The sequence below is a fragment of the Scophthalmus maximus genome, chromosome 19, assembly GCF_022379125.1.
Source record: "Scophthalmus maximus strain ysfricsl-2021 chromosome 19, ASM2237912v1, whole genome shotgun sequence".
Lineage (NCBI taxonomy): Eukaryota > Metazoa > Chordata > Actinopteri > Pleuronectiformes > Scophthalmidae > Scophthalmus > Scophthalmus maximus.
In genome coordinates, this window is record NC_061533.1 from 533,862 (window position 1) to 549,728 (window position 15,867).

General features: G+C 43.0%; 1 protein-coding gene across 1 annotated transcript in view; it reads left to right on the forward strand.

The window, feature by feature from the left end:
* Nucleotides 1–3,357: 3,357 nt before the first annotated feature.
* The window catches only part of tacr1a (tachykinin receptor 1a), a 75,230-nt gene continuing 62,720 nt past the window's right edge, over nt 3,358–15,867 (forward strand). Inside the window, exon 1 of the mRNA XM_035640996.2 lies at nt 3,358–4,122. Coding sequence (XP_035496889.1) covers nt 3,722–4,122 — 401 coding nt within the window. The 5' untranslated portion in view covers nt 3,358–3,721. The remainder of the gene's footprint in view (nt 4,123–15,867) is intronic.

The window sequence follows — 15,867 nt, forward strand, 5'->3', positions numbered from 1 at the left end:
ACCGTGGGCTTCAGTTTAGGACTATGCCTCTTATTGCGGGCAGTCACCCAGCCGCCCTGTCCTCCCGGCTGCTCGGGAGTTGCTGGGGGAGCTGAAGGTGCTAAAGAAGCTACACTGGGGCGGCTCGCACCGGCTAGCGGGGACTGGCTAACAGTTTCAGCTAACGACTTACTCTCCATGGTGCAGAGCCGCGCTTCTAAAAGACTGAGACTCGCCCCCATCCTAGCAAACAAATTACACTTACTACAAGTATCACTATCGCTAAAGGAGGCAGAGGGGTTACTAAACGTGGAGCAAACAGAGCAGGAGACAGCAGGGGAGGAAGAAGCCATTGTTAGCTGCTAAAGCTAATAAGCTAAGCTACGGTGCGGAGCGCAGATAAGAGCGTGTCAACCGCTGTGAGATAGCGAGCGAGTAGCTAAAGGAGGAAGAGAGCTGTGAGTGTTTAGACTAAACAAGGGGGAGTGGATAGTTCCCAATAGTTAGAGGAAACCGCAGTGTTAAAGAGAGACGAGGAGGAGCGGTGGATAAACACAGTTCACTAAAGCGACAACAACCGGAAGTGACACAATACGTTACCGCGAGAGTTCGCCTGAAAACAAATCAATCTAAAGGTCAGAAATAACATTTAGAATTTGGAGAAGTATTTTCATCTCTCAGATTTCCTTTGAGATCATTGGCCAGACAGTTTGCAAAGACTGAAATGACTTTAAATTCAAAAAAACATCTCTAGTCTTGTGTTAAATCATTTGAATCCAGCACTTGGTCGGCCTCCTTTCCACTCCATAAAGCACACACACAGAGTGTGTGTTTGTTTGTATGTGTGTGTGTGTGTGTGCTTATGTATACTGTATGTATATATATATATATATATCTGAGTCCGGTTCTGCTTGAGATTTCTTGCTGTTAAAAGGGAGGGTTTTTTTTCTCCATGGTCACCAAGTGTTGCTCATTCTGGGAACTGTTGGGTTTCTCTGTATAATTGTGAGGTCTCAACCTTACTATGTGAAGTGCCATCAGAGAATCAGTCAATTTAGGGTTAAGTGTCTTGCCCAAGGTCACAATGGCACACAGGCTAGTGGAAGCTGGGATTGAACCACCAACCTTCAGGTTAGTGGACAACCGACTCTCGAATCTCCTGAGCCACATTTTAAGACATTACAGCACTGTAGGGATTATGACTGTATATTAATAGTCAGATGGTCAAGTAGCATCTTAAACATCTTTGCCCCGCACCTTTGAGGCATCAGAATTAGCTTTGAGATATTTATCAATTTGTGCGGGTTAGAGAGTAAACCATCATCACCTGATCACTGTCACTCTACTGGTGCATGTGTAGAGGTATACACAGCAAATTTGCAAGTGTTAAATTCTTGGTGTTGCTGAAATTTGAGCAAAAGTAGAATTAATTGTACACTGGCCAAGTCAAATCCCTCATATTTAACTCTCAGTTGAGAAATAGTTGGTCTCAAAACTCATAGTGAAAAGAAAGTGTTTTTAAATTAAACCTGTAAGTGTAAATGTCGGAACATTAACTCTTATTCTTTCTTAACTCTGAACCTGGACGTGACACAAGTGTTAATTCACATCCAAATCATAGTCCACACACAGACGGAAAGCCAGGGTCTTTCTTGGTAACCTGCCGGGTATGCTTTTGACCACGTCTTTAAGTTTACATTGCTTGGTAATTGAAACAAGTGTATTTCTGTTAACATTGTTTTGATATCGATTTTCTCATCTGGACTGTTTTTTCAGTGGATAAGACACTGGACAAAGGAGCCAGCCTAACTGCATTCCTGGAGAAAGTTGATTCAAGGCGGCCCATCCTCCTCTGCATTGAAAGTCTGCAATCTCATAATACATGAACTGCATGCTTTGATAGTATGTTGTACTGTTGACACATTGTACTCTGACACTTTCATGCATACTGTATAGAAGAGCAAAGTGAACATGCTGTAATTTGCACAGACCAGCTCACATTTTTCAGACCCTTTGATCAGCAATATTTGATCTTTGAGAGTGAGAGAGCATATATTGTTGCATTAAAGTGTTTTTAAAATGTTTGTGATGAACATGTTTTAAAATAAATGTTTTCCCCTCACACCGCTCTTCTGGGTAAACCACTAACTGTGTTTTTTCTATCTCATGGTGTATATCTGACTCCAGAGCTACAGGATCCAAGACCGATGGTGTCAATATTATTATTATTATTAGGGCCCGAACTCCACTGACAAAGTGACAGCGAGGACCTATTGTAATGAAGTGAATTTGTATCATTATTATTATTATTATTATTATTATTGTTTTTCCGAAAATGAATCGCTAATTTGAGGCACCTAATGCTCCAACTGCCCGAAAATTTGTACACGCATCCGAACCGATGACAAATTTGATAGATTTAATATTTTGGGGTCTCGGGCATGGCCATGTCTAAATAACTCAATAAAGCCCCTTACCACATTCCCTCTTGCTTTACATTTGATGTAGATAAACAAAATTGTGTAGACACGTGTATCACATTAAGAGCTACAAAAAGATAAAAGGTCACCATTATACCCGACCAACAGGAAGTTGACCATTTCGATTTTTTTATTATTATTATTATTATTATTATTATTGTTATTATTATTAAATCTCTTAGAAGAGATTAAAGAAATGGTTGTACAACTTGTTTCTCTATCTTCTCTCCTCCTCTGTCCCCCTCTTTCACACCTCACCTCTCTCCCCCATTTTCCTCTTCTTACCTGAGGAAGTATCATGGACTGCCCTGCTCATATGAAGTACTCCTGTTGTTGTGGTCCAGCTCACTGCACACAAAAACTATCAAGCATGTCTTTACATTTAAAATTTCCCTCAAGAATCAAGTACATGTTCTGGTGGAATTATTGCATTACTGGACAGAGAGAATTATAATGACAAAAAGACCAGATTATGAGACCACAAGAGGGGGCAGTGAGTGGGAAAATAGACATTCAGTCAGTCTGGCTCCTAAACACATTATGGTATCTAAGTTTATGTTATTCTTAAAGTTATTATTAGTGTTATTCTTAATGTCATTTTTATCATTGTTATTTATATAATATATTATTATTATTATTTATTTTTTTAATGAGCCTGTTTTCATTCATTCGTGCGCTGTTTGCCAATGAGAGGACTATATTCGATTTAAATCAGACAACAGCTATTTAGACGTGATGATCCTGTTGGCTTCCTCGTGCACTCTGACTCGGATGGATGATAATTATGACTATGTCCCATCCATAGTCATAATTATAGAGGCTGTCTATTTGAAGAGTGCGCAGCGGCTCACTACATAAGCTGTTGTGCAGCCGCTCATTTTGAGAAGAGGAGCAGGAGGAGAGCACAGAGCCGCAGAGGGAGAGGGGAAGGCGCAAAGCTCCCTCGTACAGTGGGTGTGTGTGACCGGTTAGATTAAAACAGACTTGTTCTTGGGAATGTGCGTAAAATGTGCGTAAAAGGCGCGTATTCGATTTTACGGGCAGACGTTTAATAGATCGACAGGTTGTGGGCTAATTTAAGTTTCCACTATCATACTTATAGTTCATTTATGATTTCCACAACAGTGACGCTTTCAAGAACACGGTCAAGTGAGCCTGCAGCGCTGAAGATTTCTGAAACGTTCGATTGTTGTGTTTGGATTTGGCACGGGGTCTTTTAATGTGTCCCGTGGATTAGCGTGGTTTCTGTCTTAAACTGGAACATGAATACTTTATTTAATTCAACCGATGTGGTAGAGCTGACCACCAGCTCTAATGACACTAACGGGACCGTATACCAAAACCAGTTTATACAGCCAGTCTGGAGAATCGTCCTCTGGGCCATTGCATACAGTTGTATAGTTGTTGTGTCGGTGGTAGGTAATGTTACAGTGATCTGGATTATTATGGCGCATAAACGCATGAGGACCGTCACCAACTATTTTCTGCTAAACCTGGCGTTTGCCGAAGCCTCCATGTCCGCCTTCAACACGGTGATCAACTTCACCTACGCCGTGCACAATGAATGGTACTTCGGACTGGTCTACTGCCGCTTCCACAACTTCTTTCCGATTGCGGCTGTCTTTGCCAGCATCTACTCAATGACTGCCATCGCTCTGGACAGGTAAGCTGCGGGGTCTTGTGTAGGCATATATCTGTTGTTAAAACTGCTACTCTGCAATGGATGCTATTAGAAAATCCAAAAACCATCATTGGATTTAAAATGCAGGCTACAATTAATGTGAAGGGATTGAAGAATTTCTTGTAAGCAGACATTTACATTCATTTTTCATAAATGTTCATTATAAGCAATGGCAAAATGCAGTTTTTTAAATGGCACATTGATGTCAAATTAAATCCCATGTTAATTATGATAGTCACATGGCAGAAAATTCGTTAATTTCCCTATAGCCCAGCTCCTTCGGTCTTATTGCAATATTTTAGAGAAAAAAACCCCTATGTTTATAACTAATTCAATTCAATTCAATTCAATTTTATTTGTATAGCGCCATATCACAACATACATTGTCTCAAGGCACTTTACATAGTGAGGTCAATATTACAATATTACAGGGAAAACCCAACAAATCCCACAATGAGCAAAGCACTTGGCGACGGTGGAGAGAAAAAACTCCCTTTTAACAGGAAGAAATCTCTGACAGAACCAGACTCAGTTGTGGGCGGTCATCTGTCTCGACCGGTTGGGGTGAGGAGAGAGAGGAGGAAGAGAGGAGAGGTGGGCAGAAAGAGGGTGGGAGGAGAGACAGGAGAGAAGAGAGAGAGAGGACAGTTGTACAACCGCCGCTGTAATCTCTACCAGACTGATACTTATAATTAAAAAATACAATTATGTTGTTGTCATTATATAGTGATGATATTAATATTAATATTAATAATAGCAATAATAATAATAATGACGGGTTTGGGTCCTGCAGCTCTGGGAACTAAGGGAATCATTTTTCCCAACAGGTGATGGAGAACAAGCTGTGATATTACTTTGCTTCCCGGGTCGAAATATTATTGAGGCTTATTGAAAAAAATCAAAAGGAATCAGAAACTTTTATTTCATTTGCTTCCTTAGAACTGTGAATTATTGAAAAGGTGCCCACATATGCCTGGAGTAATTTGGCACTCTCTTTTCTCTGTGATCATCAGATAATCCCTTATTTCCATATTTTGAAGGAGCACAGTGAGTGGAACAACCCCTCCAATACAATTAATGCTTCATTGCCTTCTTGATCAAGTTCTAAAAAAGGACTGTCTTGTTTTATCTAACCATGCTATATATAAATGTGGGATCTGGATCTTTATATATAAGATCTCTCTTCCTCTCAGTGAACATCCACGTGAGTACACGGACCATAATCATCAATGGAATGGCACTTTATGAGACAATGAGACTGAATTGAAGTTAGAAGCATAAACAGCCTTGTGCGCTCTCTCTATCTCTGTATCCCTATTTCTCTGTGTCTCTTTCTGCGCGTGCGTGAGTGTATACTTGTTATAAATATACGTGTTGAACTGGGTTTGAACATATATGTGTACAAGTGTGGGGTATGGTGGGTGGTTGTGTATACCTCTATGCATATTTGTGTAGTTCTGTGCACTGTTACTGTCCCATGTGTGCAAATGAGCATGTGTGTTTACATATTTGTCAGTGGGTGTTCTTTTATTTACATCATGTGGTGGTGTCTGTTTGTATGTATGTGACAGTGTTTGATTTAGACCGCCACTTCGTTCTGAAACTAGACACATAGCTGTATCCATCCTGCCTGTGAGGCATCACATCTTCATCTTTGTATTTTTTACCTTCAACAGCTCAGCTGAGATGTGTAATTCCTCTTCATTTCCCCTGTTTCAGCAACAGACCAATGAACTTGACATTTTCCCATATTAGGTGAAACACTCCGAGCTAGTGGAATTGAGAATGAAATTAAAAGGCCAACATATGCACTCAATCTGCTCATTGATATTTTTCCATTTAGCACAATTGGCCATGTAGTAATCTGGATATTTTTCCCAGACCCCACAGGCATCAAACATTTTATAGCTGAATGTTGAAAATGTTTTCAGATCATTTTTTAAAATGGTCTAGGATGATGGATGAACAGTGTAGGCAGGACCCCTCTCAATGAGCCAGGGGGCCGGTGGGGATCTGGAGGAGAGCTGGAGCTGGCTTCCCTTAACAGCTTTGACCTTGGAGACATGGAAGGTGGGATGAATCCTCATAGAGCGAGGAAGGCAGAGAAGGACTGCAGCGGGGTTGATGACTTTACTGATGGAGAATGGGCACGCAAATCTTGGGGCCAACTTTCTAGACTCTACTCGGAGTGGAAGGTCATGTGCGGACAACCAAACCTCCTGACCAGGTGTGTAGCAGGGTGCAGGGGCCAGGCGGCGGTTGGCACTTCTCTGGTACCGGTTGGACGAACGCAGGAGAGCAGAACGGGCCTGCAACCAGGTGCACTGACAGCGCTGGATGAACGCCTGGACAGACAGGACACTTGCTTCTCGCTCCTGCTTAGTGAACAGGAGGTTGATATCCCCAAGAGCACTGAAAAGGAGAAAGCCCCGTAGCTGAGCTTGGGAGTGTATTGTAAGCATATTCAACGCACAGAAGCTGCTTGGACCAGGAGGACAGGTTCTCCATTTCCTGGTTCATCCGTTCAGTCTGTCCGTTGGATTGAGGATGGAAACCAGAGGATAAATTGAGACAATGTCACAGGGGAGTCCGTTCAGACGGAAAACATGGTGCAACATGAGTTCAGCTGCTTCTTTGGCAGATGGTAATTTGGGCAATGGAATAAACTGAGCTGATTTAGAAAATCTATCCACTATTTTAAGAATGGTAGTGTTATTCTCTGAAAGAGGCAATCCGGTGACAAAGTCGAGTGAGACATGGGACCATGGACGATGAGGAATGGGCAGTGGTTGCAGAAGGCCGGAAGGCGCATGGTGAGCGGTCTTGTGCTGAGAGCAAATCTGGCGAGCAACGATGAACTCCTTGATGTCCTCTTCCATGGAAGGCCACCAACGTTGCTTCAGCAGTGCTAGGGTCCGCCTAACCCCCGGGTGACAGGCAAGGTGGGAAGCATGTCCCCACTGGAGGACCTGAGAGCGGATATTCGCAGGAATATACAGGCGATTATCAGGGCAAGCACTGGGAGCCGAGTGGTCGGCCTGAGACTGTTTTACCTTGTCCAGAAATGTCCCAGGTAACTGCGCCGATGACCATATTTGCTGGGATGATACTCTCAGGTTGTGTGGGACAACTGTCAGACTGGAAATGACGGGAGAGGGTATCTGGTTTGACGTTTCTTGAACCTGGGCGATAAGACAAAAACGGTCAAATCAAAACAATTAAAGAATAATGCCCATCTGGCCTGATGGGAGTTCAACAGTATGGCTGACCCGATGTACTCCAAGTTTTTGTGGTCTGTCCACACCACAAACGGATGCTTCGCCCCCTCCAGCCAGTGCCATCTTGACAGCCAACAACTCCCAGTTTCGCGGTAAAAGAAAGCACAAGGATGAAACTTTTGGACCTCCGCTGAACGCTGAGACAGAACTGCCCCCACCCTGGAGTCTGACGCATCCACTTCCACCAGAAACTGATATTCTGGATCTGGAAGGGCAAGAATGGGAGCAGAAGAGAATCGTGATTTTAATTCACTGAACACACTTTCTGCAGCAGGAGGCCATTGGAAGGCTACCTTTTGGGAGGTGAGGGCTGTCAGGGGAGCTGCCACAGAACTATAGTTGCGGATAAAAAATTGGAAAACCCTAGGAACTGTTGTAGCTTCTTCCAGGTGGTGGGAACCGACCAATCCACCACTGCTTTAACCTTGGCAGGATCCATGTGAATACAATCGACTGAAATTATGTTTCCCAGGAACAACACCTCAGTGGCATGGAACTCAGACTTTTCCCCCTTCATGAACAGCTGCTTCTCTAATAATCTCTGGAGAACACTATGGACGTGCTGCACGTGTTCCTGTTCAGACTTTGAGAAGATTAGGATGTCGTTGAGATACACAAACGCAAACACAATGAGAAAATCCCGGAGCCCATCATTCACCAAGGCTTGGAATATTGCAGTAGCATTAGTTAGTCCGAAAGGCATAACCAGGTAGTTGTAGTGGCCCCTGAGGGTGTTGAAAGCTGTTTTCCACTCATCCCCCTTCTGAATGCGAACAAGGTGATAGACATTTCTGAGATCAAGCTTGGTAAACACAGAAGACCCTTGCAACAGTTCAAACGCAGAGGAGAAGAGTGGGAGGGGGTACCTGTTTTTTAACGGTGACATCATTCAGCCCAAGGTAATCGTTGCAGGCCGAAGGGATTTGTCCTTTTCATCCACAGAGAAAAACCCAGCTCCAGCAGGAGACGAAGAGGGACGGATGATGCCAGCTGCCAGTGAATTGTATATATATTCGTCCATGGCCTTGTTTTCTGGAGCTGAGAGAGAGAAGAGTCTCCCCCTAGGCGGTGATGAGCCAGGGAGATGGACAACAATACGGGCGGTGTGGAGGAATTGAGGTGGCCCGAACCTTGTTAAACACCTCCTTTCAGCAGTAGCGTGCGCTGCAAACTGTGTTGAAAGCATTTGTAGCAGCAGTTGTTTTTGTATAAATGCTGACACAGCAGCAGATGTAAAATGTTCTTCTGTGTTTAACATATTTAAACCAAACTAAACTTTGGTTTGAATATTATGATATCTTCACATCTCACAACCTTTAAGCTTCACAGAAATTGTGATTTGACTTAAATGGTGATATATATCGATATCGATCAATATGAAAAAATTATTGTGATAAGATTTTTTTCCATATCACCCAGGCCTAGTTGAAACAAAGGCGTCAAATGTGGCAAAGTAATAGACTTAAATACTTGAGTTATAAAAAGTGTCCAAATTTACAATGCTCCATGCACCAGCTGAGGTAACTGCAGGAATGCATTTTCTGTTTTCTGTTTTTGCCTATTTTTGTTTGACCTCTTCTTCTGTTCCATACAATTTATATTGACATGTACATGCATATCCAGCCACCTCTCTTTCCTACATGAATGAGAGGTGGTCTCTCAGGCCTATGCTTTTCCTGATGACTTTTACTTTTTATTTAATAAAGACTTTATTAAGATGTCATGATTCAATTGAGAACAGCCATACCTCTTTGATAAATGCCATTTATTATTGCAATAACAAAATATGGGTTGTTCACATTAATACTTTGAAATTTCTTAATTGGTGTAAAGTATACATGTTTTTAAAATCAAAGGCTTGTGGAAGGTGTGACTGAAATTCATTGTCCCATTCGATTACCATTTATTTGCATTCTTCTGTGTGCCTCTGATGACTGGTCTTGGTCTTTCGTATGATTTACTGATGATCCTTAGGGTCCGAGCACTGGTGGTGTAGTGCCCCCCGGTGTCCACCAGAGGGCGGAATGCACTGGAGGTGAAAGGTCCTATGGTTTCCGTAAGGATTATTAGAGCCCGAGCACTGGAGGTGCGGTGTCCACAGGAGGGCGCCAGGCACCGGTGGTGCAAGGCCTTATTGTTTTTGTAAAGATTTTTCTGATTTTTCTGGAAATAAGTCCTACCACAGCCTGAACCGTGCATGTTGGAGTAGTACCATTTACGGGACTGGTCCAGAACCCTGCTCACACCTCAGGCACAAAAATTGACACACTTCTGCTGCTAGGGGGCGCTATAATAAAAAACCTTCTTTTGGCCTATCACTCCCATACCGTACATTGCACATTTATAAACCTTATATTCATGCGTTCCCTAAAAAAGGAGCTGAATGTCCTTAGATAGGCCACTCCTCCTAGGCCGTGCATTCCATCTGCACAAAACTTGGCAACGTATCATCTCCAGATGGAGCTGACAGGAAGTTATTGAAAGAATTTTGCTCAAAAATGCTGAAAATACGGATGAAAATATTTGTGTATCTAGCTGCAAAAACACAAACTTTTGCATATCTCAGCCAAATGCTATCAACGCACAACTTTTGATTCTTGTTTGGGATGACACTCTGAGGTTGGCCAACAGATTTGGCGAACATTGGCCTCTAGGGGGTGCTACAAATACGAAAAATTATTTTTCATGAAGGGCTCATTAGATTTTTACAAAATTGTGAGGGTACGATCTAAGTCCACTCTTGAGGCCACGCCTGCAATGGTGTACTGATTATTCATAATGGGCGTAGCCTATTGCACCCCAAAAAAATTGTTTTGATTCAGCTCTTACACTAACTTGAACTACTTCAAATGTCCAGGGTATATTAACAATGCGCCATACACCTCACATACCAAAATTACACATCTGGACCACTAGGTGACGCTATAATCAAGGTAGACACGTTTTGGACTACAACTACCACATTCCACATCGCACATTTAAAAACCTTACATCCATGCGTTCATATAATCGAGCTGAATCACATGACATAGGCCACACCCATTTCCGGTATATGTATTTTTATGCATATTCACGACATTTGCAAAACCTACTTTTTCAAACTCCTAGGGTTTTCCCCCCATCTGCCTGAAACTATCTATAAAGCATCTTCAGATGGCCCTGACAAAAAATTATCAAAGGAATTTAGCTCGGTTAAAAAATTACAAATTGTAGCTAGTCACCAAACACAAACTTTAGCATATCTAGGCCAAAGTATATGATATATTCTATTTACAGTATATTGATATTCTTGTTTTCCGTGTTACTGTGAGGCTCTGGACTAAATTTGGCAAAGATCGTCCGTTAGAGGGCACTACAAATACGAAAAGATTAAATCTCATTAAGGACTAATGCGTTTTTTTACGACACTTGGAGGGTACGATCTAGGGCTGCTCCTGTTCGGCAGGATTCTCGCCCTAGACCTCGGCCATGTCCTTGCCGTGTGTTTGTTTATTCAGAGGGAGAAAACAGTCATGAGTTCAATCAAATCATGTTTATTTGCTCCAAGCAATAACAATACTTACAGAGTCTCTGGGTTTCTGTCTCACGAGTCACCAACCAGGGCTGGATTGCGCAGAGGACAGGAACCTGGTAGAATAGTTCATTTGCTATTTTTCCCACATTACTATACGTGGGTGAAACGCATGACTATGTGTACTGGTATTTCTTGCCTGCATATGTAAAAGCGAATGGGTGCCGGAGGTGGTGAGCGAGTGGAATGCAGAAAATAGCGTTGGCGAAGTCAATCACTGTAAACCACCCGTGTTCGGAATTTAGGACGCTGAGGGCCGTGAAAGGGTTTGGAACGGGCGCCACTGGAGTCCGCACGACGTCATTTACCGCGCTCAGATCATGTGCCATTCGGTACGTTCAGCCGTCTGCCTTTGGCACCGGAAGAAGGGGTGTGTTCCAACAGGAGTCAGATTTTTCAATAAACCCAGACTTTAGAAGTCCGTCAATGGTGTTGCGCAAGCCGGCCACCGCCACTGGTTTGTTTTGATACTGTGGTTGGTACACTGGGGTTTTTGTGTCGAGGAGAAATAGAGGAGGGGGAACATCACAAAACCCAACATCAAAAGGGCCGGTAGACCACAGCGCAGGAGGTAGTAATTTAAACACTTCCTCCCCGGCAGGGTGGTCAGTTTTTTCCCTGCCATGGTATCGAGTGAGTGAGTCATGTTGCAAAACAGCAGAGTCAGACCCAGATGAGGTAATTTTGTAAGCCTGATTTGAGAAGGAAAAATGCACCCCCTTTATTGCAGTTGGAACCCAATCAATGGCACGTAACAGACGTTTAACCATCGGTCCCAAACTCCGTGCTTCCCTTGTGGCGTCTACAGCCAGAGAAACATGTGGTATGGCATTATTCATTTTATACCAATGATGTTGTTCCGCTGTTAATATGACGACAGCCGCCGCCCCCTCTTTCCCCACGTATATGTCGGATGTGGTCAACTGCCAGACAAGGCCTTCAATGGTCTTAAAATCATCATCATACAGGAGGCCAGGTTCGGGCAGGTAAGCAAGAGTACAGTGTGGTGGGTCTGGCGGGGGAATATAAGAACCGAGGGAGTAAATCCATGGGTTCCACAAATTGAACATGGACATTACACCCCGTTGTTGTGAGTCTTCAGGCCGCAGCAAAGCCCAATAAATGTCCGCTGGGTCATTATCATTCAGAGGTGACTGCATCATCACTGTGTGAGGCGACAGGTGTGTTGGTCAGGTTTTGTGTGGAGCCATTAGGGAAAGTGATGGTGATGCCGGCGGTGCTGCAGATTAATTCAGTTGAAGTGGACAGTCGCGAGCCCAGTGTCCAGGCTGGTTACAGATGAAACAATTACCCCTCGCGCCTCACCCTCGACCGCCCCTTCCCTATACTGTCCTTGCTGCCCCTGTCCCCTGTATCGGTTGTTTATAGTGTTATATGGTGGTCCCATGGGGGGCTGTGGCTGTGGCCGTGGAGGTGGGTCCGGATACGGGCCGTACCCTCCATACATTGGTGGAAACTGTGGTGCCGGGGGTGGGTTTGGGTGTGGTGTTGTGACCATCATAAGTGTGGTGTCTTTTTTCTCTTTTTTAGCCTCATTTATGTCTTTGGCCTGTGCTTTGACTACAGCAGCTGTTAATGCTTTGGTTTGCTGTTCAGCCACGCTTTGCTTTTGATTGTATTGAGTTCTCCCTCTAGTTTTATGCCTCCTTTGAATTCTATTACGGGAGCCATTAACTTGGGTACCTTCGGGTTGTACAGCGGGGGTCTGTTGGGCTGTCCCGTTTTTTCTAATCGGCCTAAATGCTTCGTCATGCACTCATGCCAAAAGCGGGTATTTACTGCTTTTTTATATTTTTTCTTCAATCCGCGTGACCCACAACAGCCCGTGTGATTATCACACTGCTGTCCTCGATATTTAACCTCGGCAGCGTCGGTCAACATGTGGTGTTGAAACAGAGATTTAACTGGTTTCGGGTCAGAAGGTTGTGGCCACCATGGTTTCTGTTCCTCTCTTTTCACATAATTTTTAAACGCTTTTCGGAAGGTTTTAGCATTCGTTGAATTATTACCACATTCCGACAGTATCGTCTTGAGTTTTACCTTGAAACTAGAAATGTTTTCTTATTTTAACAGAGTATACACTTAGTGGAGTTCCGTGGAAAGGGGACGCAATGCCAGTGATACCGGGACGATTTCAGAAGGTTCTACACCCGAAGTTGCTCTGAAATCCTGGGTGTTAATTCACGTCCCAAGTACCACCTTTCCTTTTCGGCACGAATACAGTCCACTACCACTATACCACCCAATCCCCACAGACTTGTGACTGCAACACTCTGTCTGTCGGCAAACCTTGTCTTAGTCACAATAAACCACCCACATACAGTTATTATTGTAGTTCCCCAAACAACATTCACTTTAGTAGTCCCAGACTATTTGTATGGATCCCTGATCCGTCATTCATATGGATCCCAGATCCGTCTATTTGGTAGAATGCATTTAATTTGATCTAAGGAGTCAGATTCGGTGACTTAATCAGTTAATTTAGAATGATCAATATGCAGTATTTTATTACAAAAGGTTACTGCTTACCTTTTTTTGTTGACCGCGGTCTGCACTGAATCAGTCACCGTCCTTGTCCCCCGTATTTGAGTTTGTTCTTACAATCGTTTCTCCTTGAATCACGTCGGGGTCACCAAATTGTTCGGCAGGATTCTCGTCCTAGACCTCGGCCATGTCCTCGGCGTGTGTTCATTTATTCAGAGGGAGGAAACAGTCATGAGTTCAATGCATTCAATCAAATCATGTTTATTTGCTCCAGGCTATAACAATACTTACAGAGTCTCTGGGTTTCTGTCTCACGAGCCACCAACCAGGGCTGGATCGCGCAGAGGACAGGAACCTGGTACAATAGTTCATTTGCTATTTATCCCGCATGGTGGGTGCGGTCTGTACGTGAGTGAAACGCATGACTATGTGTCTGGACTTATCGTAGCCGTTATTGTGTAATTATTTTGCTGTCCTAAGCTAAATTTGTTCTGAGCGGAACAATTTGTTCTGAGCAGCACCTCTTGTGACATCTACTGTCTGTATGTTAATTAATCTTATGCACGTAGTGCAGGCTCTGCAAGATTTGTCATAAAATCTTAAGTGTAACGTATGTCAAGCTATATAGGTGTCAGTATTTATTAAGCTATATGTCATTAATTGCTGGTGTCAGTATTTATTTAGCTATATGTCATTAATTAGCTATATGTCAGTTCAGTGCAAAGTGGTATTTCAGTACACTGCTGAGGCCACTCCTACAACGGTGTACTAATTGAAATGCAGTTCACCGCTCATGCATTGTGATATTTCATGATGTTTGCCTCCCAGTTGTAACGTTTTGGGTTCCGCTTTCGTGGGGGACTTATTGTAATTTAGTGATTTATCAGGGCCCAAGCCACTGACAAGCATTGTCAGGCGAGGACCTATTATAATTGAAGGAATTATTAGGGTCCGAGCGCCGATCAGCAGGAGGCTGGCAAAGGCCCTCTTGTTTTTGCTAGTTATTTAATTTTTTTATTTCTTTTAGCCGCGTCGGGTCATTTTTGAGGCTGTTCCCATATGCCAAAACTCATGAAATTTGGCATACACAGCAGAAATTGCTCCCACTACTCAGCGATAGAGGCCTTGGCCCCAGGTGTGACCCAGGGGCTCCAAAGCTCCCTTATGTCATTGAATGTTTTACCTGGCATATAGTTTCTGCTATGAATCAAAGGCACATGGTCTGATCTGTGCCAAACTTCTCAGGCATGATAATAGTCCTGCCCTCAACACATCTACATATCAATATTGACCAGAAGTCATAGCGCATCTGCTTGAAGAGTAAGTGACATGTTCTATACTTTGTCCTCTCTGCCTTGTAGGTTGGCCAGATCCACCTCAAACTTACTCAGATAAGATAAACCAATTGGATGATGTCATATAGAGAAATCTGTGACGTTTCGTTTGACGGCAAATTCGAAGTGCCTCCGTTAAACATGTCTATGGACTGTCATAACTCAACAAAATGTTGTCATAGATTCACCAAATATGTCAGGAATCAAAACTGTCCCGCCTTGAACACATTTACATGTCAACATTGAACCATGGTCATAGCACCACCTCCTGGCAACAGGAAGTCAAAATTGTACGTACGTCGCCTTGCAGAATCAACACATCCAAGTCAAATTTGGTCAGTTATGTTGTGAGATGTCAAATTTGGACGGCTACGTAGTGAGACGTTGATCATGTTAAATGATAAATGATTTTTATGATTCTTTGATGATTTATTAAACGTTTCCATGACGACGCATTGTTCGCCATTAAATACGAATATGTATTTCAGGGACATGGGATTCTTAGCAGCTCAGGATACTTGGTATACATGTTAAGAGTGGCAATTCCTGACCTTGAAATTTGCTAGGCACGTGGATCATGTCAGGACCTACAAAAAAGCCTAGGGCACCATCACCTGTGCCCAACAGGAAGTGGGCCATTTTTAATTTTGTGCCGGCAAATATGGCACATTTTTGCTTACGTCATACTTTAACGAACTCTTCCTAGAGGATTAATAACAGCAACTCCATATTAGGTTGCTATAACGACCTTGTTGATAAAGTTATCAAAAGATGTATATTCCGTGGAGCGGAAGATATCAAATATTTGTATTCTGTGGAATACATCAATCTTTGCCAGCAATGCGTGAACTTATCACCTCATAGTTTGAAATTGCAGACGTTGATCATTCAGATTCTTAGAGAGCTGGGAGGTATTTTTAAAGTTCCCATTTGGTTAAAGCAACTCTTGATTAGGATGATTGGATGGGATGAGTGAGACAAATTAGCATATGTAATATATAAGATTAGCATAATGTTATTTAATTTAGTAAGAGCAATG